The sequence below is a fragment of the Carassius carassius genome, chromosome 49, assembly GCF_963082965.1.
Source record: "Carassius carassius chromosome 49, fCarCar2.1, whole genome shotgun sequence".
Lineage (NCBI taxonomy): Eukaryota > Metazoa > Chordata > Actinopteri > Cypriniformes > Cyprinidae > Carassius > Carassius carassius.
In genome coordinates this window covers 15,897,658-15,912,853 of record NC_081803.1, presented here as the reverse complement: position 1 = coordinate 15,912,853, position 15,196 = coordinate 15,897,658, and the positions used below count along the sequence as shown (strand labels likewise).

Below are 15,196 nucleotides of genomic sequence, written 5' to 3'. Positions count from 1 at the left end.
TGACTAATATCACATAGAATTTAGGATGGATAGTGTGCACATTGGGCATGGATTTGTAAATATTGTTATGGGGGAGTGTTGCTCAGGGTCACAATGAGTTCATCGTGAGGTCATGTGAAGAGGGAAATGTCCACTCAAGTCCACCAGTAGGCTATTACAGGCGTGGAAATTCCCTTCTGCACTCTTCGAATTAACCGCAGGAGCTCCAAAAAAAGAAAGTGCTAATTTCATTAACTTTAAAAATAAAATAAATTAAAATTTTTGTCTTAAAATGTATCAATAAATAAACATTTAAATGTATTTATATTATCTAGTTTGTTCTCAGGAGAATGAAGTATTATGCAAAGTGATTTATTTTTACGTGTATTCAGGTATTAACTGGCATAAGATAGCATTTTTTTTATTGAATTAAAATTAAAAATTAAATAACATTAAAATAACATTTATTTAAAAAATGTATTAATATATATATAATTAAATTATTACATTAAAGTTTAAATAAAAAATAGAAAATCCTCATTTGAATCTATTTAGTTAATCTAGATTCTCAGGAGAATACAATATTAAGCAAAATTACATATTCAGATATTTACTAATTATTAAAATAAAATTGATAAAATAATGTTTTTCAAATCTATTCAAATGTATTTATACATTTAATTTAAATAAATATACATTTTAATGTAGTTATATTAAATTTATCTGTTTTGTTTTCAAGATATAATAATGCAAAATGATTTATTTTGCATCTGTGTATATCCAAATTAAATGATATTAGATCAGCGTAAAACCATAAATAGTCTGTAAGCTCTTTGAGCAAGTATTTTACATAAAACCCTCATAAATAAAGACAGTGACATATATGGATAATTCTCTTCCTGCTTCCGTTTTGGTTATTCAGACATACTGAGTTTGCTCATCACAGTGGGTCTCTAAAAGCCCCTCAGACGCTGAGAAACCCTTTCTTCTGTCATTCTGACACTTTTACTTTATGTCAGCTGTAGATTATAGCCAACTTTGAAAAATATACATAAAAAAAAGAGAGATTTTTTTTTGTTTCTGCTAGAGAGCAAGACAACTGAATGGAGAACAAACTAAGATGTTTTTTTCTTCTGAGTAAAGACTCTAGGTCTCACACGTCTCTCATGCAGACTTTCAGATGAATATAGAAACGCATACTGTACTCTTGCAAAATGTCAATTTTTTTATTTATTTTTTATTTAGCATTTTAAAATAATTTTAATAGATACTTTTGAAACAAAAGGAAAATTAAATTAAATTATATATTTTTTAAATATTACATTAATAAAAAAAACAAATATTTTTTAATATATATTAAATGCATTTTATTCAAATAAATAAAAAAATAGAAAAATAAATAAATTAAATACAAATAAATTTATTAAAATAATATTTATGAAATAATATATTTGTATTTATTGAAATAAAATGTATACATAAATAGTACAATTTGAAGCAAATTGTAGAAGTTGTATGATCTCCAAGAAATGTTAATTTAATTACCTTTATAGTTATTTATTTATAAAATCTTCATAAAATATTTATAATAATAATAATTTAGAACTGAAAGATGCCTGTTACAGTTTTTCACTGGTTCTTTAAAGTTACTCGCCTGATGGTTGAACGTCAGGAGAAAATGTGCATGAATCAAGTGAATTCAGATGTTTTGCTAGAATCTAAACTCTACTCCATCTAAACTCTCAGACTCAAGTTCTGTGAATCGGTAACACTTTAGAATACTGTTTCTTACTTACTACATAACTAATAAGGAATTCTTGAAGAACTAACAGGTGATTATTCATTAACACTTAACTCACTACTGTTAACTACTAAGAATGATGTGTTAACTAATCAGTATGTAATATAATTGTATGATTGTGTTAAATAACAGTTAGTTAATCAGTAACTAATATATTCTGTGATACCTCCTGAAGAACTACTATTAATTATCTACTAGTTAAGGTTCAAGAAAAATAACTATGAAGTAACTACTAATGAACAGTTATACATAAATAATCACTATAATAATCAGGCTGTGTCCGACAAATCAAGTACTTGAGTAAAAGTACAGATACCCCAATAAAATATTACTCCAGTAAAAATAAAAAGTAGGCCTATTCATTTTCAAAATTACTTGAGTAAAAGGACAAGTACAAAGTACTACTACAGTAGCAACTTTGTTACAGCCCACTTATTAGCTTATAATGGAAATGAAATATGGATTTTGTTTGCTTCTAAATGTTTTGGATTATGAAATGTTTGTTAAATTAGTTAAAATGTGGGCAGTATACATGTATACAGTATACAAATATGCTGTATTAAGAAATGTTCTCATCTGAAATAAACACATTTTAGTCAAAATGATGTAGTTTATTTTTATTTACTAATTATTTACTAATCACTTTAGAATTCTGTTTCAGGTTCTAAGTAAGTCCTGCAAAATTATCTGATAAATCTTTATTAATTACTAATGGGTTCCCTATGTTTTCACTTTAGAATACTGTTTCAGGTTCTAAGTACTTCCTACAGAATTATCTGATAATTCTTTATTAATTACTAATGAGTTCTCAGCATTTTCACTTTAGAATAGGCCTAATGTTTCAGGTTAAAAATAAGTCCTGCAGAATTATTTGTTCATTAATTATTAATTACTAATGGGTTCCCTATGTTTTCACTTTAGAATACTGTTTCAGATTATAAGTAATTCTTCAAGAATTATCTGATAATTCTTTATTAATTACTAATGGGTTCCCAACATTTTCACTTTAGAATAGGCCTAATGTTTCAGGTTCAAAATAAGTCCTGCAGAATTATCTGATAATTCTTTATTAATTACTAATGGGTTCCCAACATTTTCACTTTAGAATAGGCCTAATGTTTCAGGTTCAAAATAAGTCCTGCAGAATTATTTGATAATTAATTATTAATTACTAATGGGTTCCCTATGTTTTCACTTTAGAATACTGTTTTAGGTTCTAAGTAATTCCTACAGAATTATCTGATAATTCTTTATTAATTACTAATGGGTTCTCAGCATTTTCACTTTAGAATAGGCGTAACGTTTCAGGTTCAAAATAAGTCCTGCAGAATTATTTGTTCATTAATTATTAATTACTAATGGGTTCCCTATGTTTTCACTTTAGAATACTGTTTCAGATTATAAGTAATTCTTCAAGAATTATCTGATAATTCTTTATTAATTACTAATGGGTTCCCAACATTTTCACTTTAGAATAGGCCTAATGTTTCAGGTTCAAAATAAGTCCTGCAGAATTATTTGATAATTAATTATTAATTACTAATGGGTTCCCTATGTTTTCACTTTAGAATACTGTTTCAGGTTCTAAGTAATTCCTACAGAATTATCTGATAATTCTTTATTAATTACTAATGGGTTCTCAGCATTTTCACTTTAGAATAGGCCTAATGTTTCAGGTTCAAAATAAGTCCTGCAGAATTATTTGTTCATTAATTATTAATTACTAATGGGTTCCCTATGTTTTCACTTTAGAATACTGTTTCAGATTCTAAGTAATACTTCAAGAATTATCTGATAATTCTTTATTAATTACTAATGGGTTCTCAACATTTTCACTTTAGAATAGGCCTAATTTTTCAGGTTCAAAATAAGTCCTGCAGAATTATTTGATAATTAATTATTAATTACTAATGGGTTCCCTATGTTTGCACTTTAGAATAGGCTTAATGTTTCAGGTTCAAAATATGTCCCGCAGAATTATTTTATAATTCTTTATTAATTACAAATTGGATACCTGTATTATCACTTTTCCTCAGGCTTTGCCTTACATAAAGAAATTGAATAAATGATAATGTATATAAAATATAAAAACTAAGGTAAGTTGGAAGCTGATTTCTTACAAAACACACTCACAAAACAATTCACTACATAGGCAAAACCTCTATAAAATGTATTGCATTTATTAATATTGCATTTTCATACTACTACTATTATTGCTAATAACATTTTATGAAAGGGTCACAATTCAATGTAATTGTGTAAAACTGTTCATTAGTAGTTACTTCATAGTTATTTTTCTTGAACCCTAACTAATAGATAATTAATAGTACTTCTTCAGGAGGTATGACAGAATACATTAGTTATTGATTAGCTAACTGTTACTTAATATAATCATACAATTATATTACATACTGATTAATTAACACATCTTCCTTAGTAGTTAACAGTAGTGAGTTAAGTATTAATGAATAATCATCTGTTAGTTCTTCAATAATTCATTATTAGTTATGTAGTAAGTAAGAAACAGTATTCTAAAGTGTTACCAGTGAATCCAGTGCACTCACCCAACTGCCCTGCTTCCCCAAAATCTACGAGTCTTCAAATGCAGAAAGGCTGAAAGCGTCTTTTGTGCTTCATCTCTTTTGTTTGCCGGGAAGAGAGAAGGAACGGACGGGTGATGGGGGAGAGAGGGGTTACTGGTCTGGAACTGTTTATGATTATTCTCACAGAGGCCAGACAAAAGCAGAGACATTCCAGGAACCCATTGAAGAGGACCAACTTATTCTGATAAAGGACAGAGACCTACATCATAACTTCATTCACATGAACTCAGGCCTGGAGAGATCATCTGTAGATATGTGAAAAACATTCATATGCCTCTAGATCACGGAGCAATCATATAAAAATGACAGATGATATGAAACAGATCAATCAGATCAAACCGTTTCAGTCACGGATTCTGATTGGTCAACTCAACATTCCAGACCTGTTAAAATACACAATATTGCAAATGCTGCGAAAATAACCACAATACCATTAAAAAAAGTTTGGGGTCTATATAAAATGTCTTTTATATAGAAATGAATGCTTTTATTTTATCAAAGATGCATTAAATTAATTTAACATTTATAATGTTTCAAAATATTTACATTTCAAATAAATGCATTAAAATATACATAAAAAAACCCTGAAAAAGTGCTATCACAGTCTCACAAATATATTAAGCAGCACAATGGTTTTCGTGATAATAATAAAAATATGATTTTTAAGCACCAAATCAGCATATTAGAATGATTTCTGAAGGATCATGTGACACTGAAGGCTGGAGTAATGATGCTGAAAATTCAGCTTTGCCATCATAGGAATACTTTACATTTAAAAATATATTAAAATAGGCAGCAGTTATTTAAAACTGTAATTATATTTTACAATTGTTCTGTTAATACTGTATTTTTGATTAAATGCAGCATTGGACAGCATAAGATACTTCTTTCAAAAACATTGAGAAATCATATAGACCTTATTTTTATATAAAATAAAATACAAATTTGATGTGTGCACAATGAATATAACCTTTTATTGGTTTAAATCACTCAATATGTAAATTACACGGGGTGACGTCACCCCATGGGACAGAACGGTTCACACAAGGAGCATGGGGATTCTCTTAGCATGGGCTTTAAGCAGTTTTGGAATGGTATTTGTTTTTGTTTTGTTTTTTGTCAAAAGATAACATTTTGCCAAGCTCCTCAATTCATCTAAAAAAACATCTGTTTTAATATATGTTTTATCATTAATAAGAAAAAAATTCTTAAGCAAATTTTACATCCACAAATGCATTATTAAGCTATAAACCTGCCCTTTTTGTCTTCCTAAAAGAAATGTAAAATTTATTTGCATGTGATCTCTGCTTCTTCTAATATGAAAACTATAAGGACTAGAATTTGCTCTTTGTGTGATTATCTGTCTGCAATATAATGGCTCTCTTATTATTATTCTATTTATTTTATTATTATTATTATATATTTATTGCATTCTTATGTTTGTTGATGTGTCTTCTGTTAATGATATTGTTGTTGATATTATGTATTGTATGGATATTTTCCGTATGTTCCAGTTTTCAGTAATAATAATAATAATTTAAAAAAACACACTGAAGGAGGAAAATTCTGTTTGTCGGGCCTGTGGGCGAGGTGACCCACAGGAAGTCCCATCACAAGTGTCATCTGAATAGCCCAAAAACCTGCTGAGAGCAGAGGGCTGCGGTGGGCGGCGTTATTCCTCGCACTTCTAAGCCATTGAAATCGTCTCTTAGGATTAAATGTGAAACACGAGTTCTGATCACCTATCTCACAGAAATACGATTGAGGCTGACCTCAAAGTGTGCCTTCAAAGAAAGTATTTGTACAAAATCAGCAATTAGACTTTGCTAATTAGCCTTTGAAAACGAACTATTTTTAAACGATTGTACATTCTAACAGGTTCATATATTTGAATGTGAGAATCAAGCAAGGTCCTTCCTGCCATTCCATCATGTACCACCACTGGGCCTCCCTTTGAAGTGTCTTGAGCATCTCCTATTTAGAGTTAGCAAGCTCCTCCCTTTCTGAGATCCTGAGTATCAGGAGCTTCTTACTGGTGGAAGGTTATTAAATTCCCAGCACAGACTGGCTAACTCTGATCTCTCAGGGCATCTCTCAGAACAAGAACTCACTGGAAGCAGGTAAGCAGCTCATCTTCTCTCAGCTACTTGTAGCTATAGAGGATTATTATTATAATTTTTTTATTTTTATTTTTTTGTGGCTGAACCCCATTAGCCTTGAAATCAGTTAGACATTAAGATGTCTGTAGCTAAAAAGGCTTATGTATTTCATTAAAAAAATTTTTTTTTAAAGAACACCGAAAGATTTGTGTGGTTCACACTGAATTGATGAACCTCAGCAACAAGCTCAGATAGCTGTAGGTCTTATGAATTTATTTTTCATTGTAGAATAAAAAGCCTTAAATTTACATGAAATGTAATTGCATATATCATTTATAATTTAATTACATATTAAATGTTATTGCATATGTCTTACATTAATTGCATATAAAGTGTAATTGTATATTTATAAATACTTTTATGTTATAAAAATATTAAATTTACATAATATAATTGAGTATCATATATATTTAAATTGTGTGTGTGTATAAATATGAAATTTTCTTTTTTTGTTTTGTTTTTTAAATATATAGTCAGTTATTTATTTAGTGAGATGATATTTAGTAAATATATATTTAGTAAATATTATATAGTATATTTTATAAACTTTATATAGTAATACAAACATGATATTTAGTAAATATCACGTATAGATTAAATATATATATATGTGTGTGTGTGTGTGTGTGTGTGTGTGTGTGTGTGTGTATTTGTTCAGTAACAAACTTTAATTTACATGGAATTTAATTGCATATATCACATATTTAAATATACTTACAATTAAGTTGATTCCAATGAATTTCCCTATACTTCATATTAAGGTTGCATTTTGGTTTTCCAGTCATATTTACTGTCTTTCCCATTAAGGATTTAGGATTTAGATCAGTGGGTGTGCTAGATAGAGTTCGTCTCATTTTCTCATCTTCTTGTGTAGGGCCTCTTTTGGGTCACCGGTTCAGCCAAGCTACTTTGAACAGAGTGTGTTGAGTGACACCGCCAGCATGACCAAAAGCACTGGGGAGAAGCCGAGGTCACGCAATCGTGTACAGCAGATCCGTGAGAGAATTCACCTGCGTTCCCTAAAGGCAAGGAAGAAAGTGGAGGACATCACTAAAGATGACGTGAAGTCCTTTCTGAGAAGAAATGCTTTTGTGCTCCTCACCATTGGAGCCGTGGTCTTCGGTCAGTGCACCTGGTTTAGTGAAATTACATTTACTAAGGAAGTTTTAACCATCTAAAGAAATCATCTAACCTGAAGTTAGTGTCTTGGTCAAGGACACAGAGTTTGCTGTAAAACTAAAAAGCCTTTTGACAAGGGAAGCTTTTTGATTTATGACAAAATAAAAACTTTTTTTTTCTCTCAGGTATCTTGATGGGTTTTGGTCTGAGGTCATTCAAGATGTCATACAGAGAAGTGAAGTATTTCTCCTTTCCTGGTGAACTATTGATGCGTATGCTGCAGATGTTAGTGCTTCCCCTTCTAGTCTCAAGTTTAATTACAGGTATGATATATATATATTTTTGTTTTGTAAGAAATGCAGCAAATATGTTATGATGATAATATAAGTTGTAGACACTGCAAAAACTGGATACTTATATCTAAGATCTTAACTTAACTAAAAATCTTTACGCTTAATGGAAAGAATAGAAGAAAAAGTGGCGGAGCAACCGGGGGATTGCCCCAGGCCATATGATTAAGAGAGCCTAATAAGATCTTCAATAGTATAGCTGCTCTTTGAGTCTGGGCTGATGGGACTCAACTAATCAAATGTTGTCCTGGGCCCTGTGAATTTTACTGTTTATAAGGAAAAGTCAAAACAGGGATGCAAGGACAGAGTTGAACAAGGAGATTAATAGGATGAGAACGTGAGATCGGCGCGAATTTGGAATTGTGGGAGTGGCTGAGATAATTCTATAGTGCAAGCAAGAGAAAAGGGATGAAAGGAAGGATAAAAGGAATGAAATTAGTTGCCAATTAATGCCAACACAAAAAAACAAGCAGCTCAAGAATTAAGGGGCCAAAAGACCTAATGCTAAAAAGACCTAAAATAAAGCTGATAGAACAGCAATTAAGTCACCATGATTTTTCTTCAGATCTCAATCAAAACGAATAGCAATTTTCAGGTGTTACAACTGTGCCTCTGCGAAGCATTGCATTACGCTGGGCTCCATTTTCAGGTTTGTAGACTGTGACCTCTTTGTGCTTCTATTAAAAGTGGCAGTGAGAATGAGGCAGAGGTTGTAAAGACGAGCTGAGCCCCACCCACCCCTGCTGCTTCACTTCACACAAATAAAGGAATTAATGAGAGCACTTCCTTCAAACTCATTTTTTATATACACTTATGCAAACTCTGATTGGTTAGTAATAATACTACTACTAATAATAATAATTATTATTCAGATGTTATTATTTATTTTAATTTAAATATTTAAATCAAATTATTATTATTATTAATATTTGCTGGCTATTTTATTTGGTAATTGAGGCACATTGGGTGTGAGGGGAGCTGTTTTGTTTATTCACTTCTTTGTAACTGCACAACATGAGAAATTTCTTTAGTTTTAAACAAGATCATTGGGAGTTTGCTGTTGCTGTGGAGACATAGAGAGGGTGCATGACTGCAGAAACACAGGCAGGTGGAGGAATTTCCCAGGCCTGTCTGAATGAAAGAGAGATGAACGAATGCTGATCAAGAGAGAGACAGAGTATGAACAGAGAAAATTGTGAGAGACAGAAATTTAAAAGATGTTGAAGTTTGGGTCCCAAGAAGGGACTAAACAATGGCTGCTTTCTCTCTCTGCTCTGGGGATCAGGGCTGCAGAAAGGCCCCTGACTCATTCAAAATTCAAACCTTAATTTGTTCTGGAATGTCAAATTATTTTTGCTAATTGACTTCAACAATGATTGCAATTCATCATAAGAGACTTTTAAAGTCGAACAATATAGTTCTTTTTAGCTACATGAAGATTAAATCATAAATCTTTCATTATTCACCAACACCAACACCAAAAGATATCTGTATCAAAATGGTACATGGAATGGTGTATTTGTTTCTAATGAATTCTGTCTAGGCATGGCAGCATTGGACAGTCACGCCTCTGGAAAGATGGGCATGCGTGCAGTTATATACTATATGACCACCACGTTCATCGCAGTGTTCATCGGCATCATTATGGTTCTGATTATCCACCCGGGCAAAGGCTCAAAGGATGAATTTGCCAAACAGCAGAAGATCGAGCAGGTCAGCCCAGCTGATGCCTTCCTTGACCTCATCAGGTAATAGACTGGTGTAGTCCATCTGTTACTCCAAGAAACTGAAATAAACCAGAGAAATTATTCAGTATATTCACTCTTTTGCAGAAACATGTTTCCTCCTAATCTGGTTCAGGCCTGCACTCAACAGGTGAGAATGTTTTTCACTTGATCCTATTATTCAAAATTCCATTTTTTTATGCCATCTTAGTACAGAAAAATTTATTAAATAGTATCTCTCTGTTGCACACATTATGAAACCAATGGTCAAAAAATTATTAAATTGGCTAAAATCATTACAAAACTTTAATTTTATTTAAATCTAGCTTATTTCACTGTCACACAATGCTGTTTCTTTGCAAAAAAAAATGAAATCAAATTTAAAAAACGAAAAAGTTTTAGATCAATTTTATATAAAATAGAGATGTGTGGTAAAAAGGACTGTTTATTCAAAATAATTCCTTAATTTTTAACCAATTAAGTGCGAATATTTAATTACATAAAAAGTAAATATTGAATATTAAACACTCATATTCATATGGATAGGCTCTCAAAGATAATTGATATAATATTTTGAGGGTTAAGATGTTTGGGATGAAATTCTAATTTGTTTTCCTGTTCATCAGGAAATCAACTTATCATTAGATTTGATTAGATTTGCTGACATCTCAAAGTACAAAAACGTATAATTTATCACTCTTGGATGCAAAATGTTTTTCTGGGAGGCCTTGAATATATAATCGTACCAATACTGCTCACAAGTCTTGACAACATTTCATTTTTCCTCCTGCTGGCCCAGCTTAGCGTGTATGGAATAGATATTTTCCATTTAGCATTTGGAGAGTCTGGCTTGAGTTCAACCTACAGCTGAGTTTGGACCAGCTGAGAGCATTGGCAGTGCTGTAATGGTGCCACAGTCGATATAATGGGACAGAAATGGCCAGACAATAAAACTGAAGAGTCTGACAGCGGCTCACAGTCTGTCCGGACAACCAGATCTAAAAAAACTAAAAAAACAAAACACATATTTACCATTTTTTTTCTGTAGAATGTTTCTAGCAATCCAAATCCCTACATCAGACTAACACGAACTGGATCTTGACATTTCAAATTGATCAGATTCTTGCTCATATATTAAAGCTACTTCTGTTCTTCTCTTCTTCCTCCTGTAGTTTAAGACCCAATATACCAAGAGGATCATTCACGTGAAGATGATCGTGAATGATTCAATATTCAACCTAACTAACACCACCAAGGAGATTGCCCAAGAGGAAGTGATCCCTCTCCCAGGCTCCACCAACGGGGTTAATGCCCTCGGGCTGGTGGTGTTTTCAATGTGCTTCGGCTTGATGATTGGGAATATGAAGGAACAGGGACAGGCTCTCAGAGACTTCTTCGACTCCCTCAACGAGGCCATCATGCGACTTGTTTCTATTATTATGTGGTAAATGATACCAGACACACAAACCGAAAAAAAAAAAAAAAACAGTTTTTAAAATGTAAAGTAGATTAAGAACTGTCTTAATATAGCCTTGGGTGGGTTTTGTAATGTATCGTGGTTTTCTAAAAATTATTAAGCGGAACATATGTTTTCAACAATGATAATAATAAGAAATGTTTCTCGAGCACCATAGTAGAATGATTTCTGAAGGATCACGTGACACTGAAGACTGGAGTAATGGCTGCTTCAAATAGAAAATGGATCTTTTTAAAATGCACAAATATTTCACAATATTGTATTTTTATCAGATAAATCTAATCTTTAAAAAACATTAAAAACACTTGCACACCTTTGAATGATAGTGTAAACATATGTAAATATTAACCATTATAATTTCAAAACCATAATAAATATTTATTACAATCCACTGGTATTTATTTATTTGAATTATGACAAGGACTTGTTTTGCTCGGAATAGAAAAAAATCAACCTTTTCATTACTTCGAAAAAGTCAGAATTCATCACAGAAATGCCTCGTCATAATTTCACCGTACTATAAAAATAGGTGAATCTCAAGTTTATTTGGACAGCAATGTGGCCTGTTCTCTCATTTTGTGGGTCCCTTTTTCATGACCCCTTTTCCATCTGCATGAGTAACTCATTGACATTTTGGGAAACCTTATTAACAAGTGATGCTTCTGGATGCAGATCCCTGCTGTTTGATAGACTAGTTTAAAATAAAACAGAATTAACAAACCTGAATGGAGGTAAATGTATCTTTACACATCATATCCTATTCCCAGGTATGCACCAATTGGTATCCTCTTTCTGATTGCTGGAAAAATCGTTGAGATGGATGACATCACTGAAATGGGGGGTCAGCTCGGCATGTACACGATTACAGTGATTATTGGCCTCATGATACACGGCATGATCATTCTACCGACTTTGTACTTCGTCATCACACGGAAAAACCCCTTCATCTTCATCACGGGTTTGCTGCAGGCCCTAATCACGGCTCTCGGCACCTCTTCCAGGTAAGTCGGACCATGTCAAAATCAGGAATAATTTGCTCTCATTTCACTTTTTCATATTTTTTTTTTATCTCCCAGCTCAGCCACTCTTCCGGTTACCTTCAAATGCCTTGAGGAGAATAACAAAGTTGACAAACGAGTGACTCGATTCGTGCTGCCTGTTGGAGCAACAATCAACATGGATGGAACAGCGCTGTATGAAGCCCTGGCAGCCATCTTTATTGCTCAGGTTAACAACATGGAAATGAACTTTGGGCAGATCATAACCATTAGGTGGGTTATTTTGAAATATAAATAATTTATTTTTAAAAAACTGAATGCAATTTCTGGGTATGATTAATATTCTCTTTAATAATACAGCATCACAGCCACTGCTGCAAGCATTGGGGCGGCTGGAATCCCTCAGGCTGGTCTGGTCACCATGGTGATTGTGCTGACCTCTGTTGGACTCCCAACCGATGACATCACCCTCATCATTGCAGTTGATTGGTTCCTGTGAGTGACCATCTATAGAATCTTGATTTGATTTAGTTTACAAGTGAATAACAACACAAAATCGAAGTCTTTTATGAAATAGGGCAAAACCAAATAGCATCTTTTATCAAAACGACTGCGTTTGGCACTTTATCTTCCCTCTTATTTGGGACTCCATTCATTTTTTTTTCCCATTATCAACCCAGGCGACACACTTTGATGTGTTCCCATGAGACTTGCTCCATTTTTTTTTCGAGAATTTCCTGTAATTCAATTGCTTTTAACATAGAAACGTAATTAGGTTGGCCAAATTAATCATTCCAGATAGATCCCAGATAGCAAGTTACACAGCTAAAAGAGACTCTTTTTAAACTAGGATGAAAACTGAGATGAAAGTAGGAAACTTTTTTGACAACTCAATAAGCATTGCCGGTTTTTACTGTCTCAGTAAATAGATTCTAAATTTACTCTTTTCTTCACTTTTACCTTGCACTTACAGTGATCGACTTCGCACAACAACTAATGTCCTGGGAGACTCTATAGGAGCTGGAATCATAGAGTTCCTTTCCAAAGATGAGCTTCAGAACAGCGATGTGGAGTTGGGGAGCTCAGTCCTGGAGGAGAATGAAGTGAAGAAACCTTATCAGAGGATCCCTCAGGAGAATGAGTATGAGAATGAGAAACCACCAGACAGCGAGACCAAGATGTAGAAGCTGCATATTCAACCCACAACCAAGGATTTTTTGCATGCTTGCGTCTGTATATGTACAGTGGCCCAAAAATATTTGACCACTTAAAATACACTTTTCAGAATTGTAAGAATTTAATTGCTTTTATTGAGCAAATATCTACCTTAATGACATTTATTTGAAAGAAATCTAGTACAAGCATGCTATTTAAGCAAAACAAAAAGTATTTGGACACTTTCTGGTTGTCATATTTTGAATAATGTTTGTAATTAGGAATATGAACTAGACTACATGCATTCACAAAAATAATTAAAAAAGTGAAGTTAGTTTTGAGAAAACCTTCCAGGTGCCATTCGAGTTGATATTTTGTAATCCATGCAGTAAAATTCATGCATTTTTGAAGTGTTGCTTAAGTGTCCAAATTTGTGTGGGGCCATTGTACAATATATGTACTGTATATTTAGTTTTGTTTTTGAAATTTTCATTTTCAAACTTCTTTAGATTTTTTACTGTAATTTTGTTCTTGTGCTTTGTGTCCTGTCTCCAGGTCATACCAATTGTTGATTTCATTTGGCAGGAGAGTGTTACCTTGACAAAAATATTTGTTTTTGCAATGCTTTTTCATTGTTTTAATAATTCGCTGAAATGGGAATCTATGTGGAAGGCATTTGTATGTTGGTGACCAGCATTTGTCACACAGGCTATAATAGGAGCAGCAAGATTTAAAACTCAAGAGTATTAAAACGAACAGGGCCATGAATGCACACAGGACGGATTTTAAGCAGAAATGAATATCAGTAAATTATTCATCACTCAAGTTGAGTATAACATGGGCAGGATTGCAAGATTAAAAACTTTTGGGCTCCACATATGAAGTGATCATCTAAAAGTGGAGGATAAAATGTCAGACTGTAAATATCAAGAGAAAATTATGTTTAGCTTTGAAAGCTGCTTTACACATCTTTATGCATGAGAAGACACTGTTTAAGTAGCTATTACAACAGATATTTGAGTTTTCTCAGCAGCTCCACACAACTAATGCTAAATGAACACACATATACTTATGAGTTTATGAGATTTTTTTTATTGTTTTGTATTCTGCTACAGTTCATCCACTGACCCTTTTATTGCCATTTGCTAACATTAATGATAAATAGAAATAATATATAGCTGCTACAGATTATTAAGTGTAGGAAAATGGACTGAATGTCCCCAGTTCAATTATTGCAATGACATGCAGAACTGAGTAATTATAAAAACTGTAAATCTTTTGAAAACATGCTATAGACACAAGTTGGAGTCACATGTACTCAGCTGGAAACTGTAAACTTAAATTTGTTTGCCTTTTTTAAAATGCTTATATTTTTTCCATGTTGCTGTATATTTCCTGTCAAGTCCATACAAAGCTAAAATATAGAATTATAGAATAAAGAGCATACGGATGTTGTGTGTTAAACACAGTTTTGAATAAAATGGAGAGTGACGATGCATTGTGTGGGGATTTTTGTTTAATTACAGATTATATTTTTTTACATTTAGCTGAAAAGCGACTTACAATTGCTATATATATATATATATATATGTCAGAGGTTGCACGCCTCTGGAGCAACTAGGGGTTAAGTGTCTTGTTCAGGGAAACATTGGTGTCTCACAGTGGATTTGAATCCGGGTATCTCACACCAAAGGCATGTGTCTTATCCACTGCACCAACACCACCCCTTTTTTAAGAAACTCTGCTTTGATATTGGAGAATTAATGAATAGAATGTGGGATATGATTCATATATTCACGTTATACATAATGGCAAGAAAAGCTTGGATAAA

At 32.6% G+C, this 15,196-nt stretch overlaps 1 protein-coding gene across 1 annotated transcript; it reads left to right on the top strand.

Moving 5' to 3' along the window:
- Nucleotides 1-6,191: 6,191 nt before the first annotated feature.
- On the top strand, nt 6,192-14,861 carry LOC132132607 (excitatory amino acid transporter 1-like). Its single transcript, XM_059545047.1, has 10 exons — nt 6,192-6,503; nt 7,417-7,664; nt 7,847-7,984; nt 9,555-9,759; nt 9,844-9,886; nt 10,908-11,179; nt 11,980-12,213; nt 12,289-12,483; nt 12,571-12,705; nt 13,184-14,861. Exons 2-10 carry the CDS (start codon nt 7,484-7,486, stop codon nt 13,392-13,394), a joined length of 1,614 nt encoding a protein of 537 aa, XP_059401030.1. The 5' UTR covers nt 6,192-6,503; nt 7,417-7,483; the 3' UTR covers nt 13,395-14,861.
- Nucleotides 14,862-15,196: the final 335 nt, after the last annotated feature.

What these genes read in the sequence shown, in the direction of transcription:
- LOC132132607 (XM_059545047.1), top strand. Translation starts at nt 7,484, where the DNA reads ATGACCAAAAGCACTGGGGAGAAGCCGAGGTCACGCAATCGTGTACAG. An exon ending in CATTGGAGCCGTGGTCTTCG is followed by an intron (nt 7,665 to 7,846) that starts GTCAGTGCACCT and finishes TTTTTCTCTCAG; the next exon opens with GTATCTTGATGGGTTTTGGT. An exon ending in AGTCTCAAGTTTAATTACAG is followed by an intron (nt 7,985 to 9,554) that starts GTATGATATATA and finishes AATTCTGTCTAG; the next exon opens with GCATGGCAGCATTGGACAGT.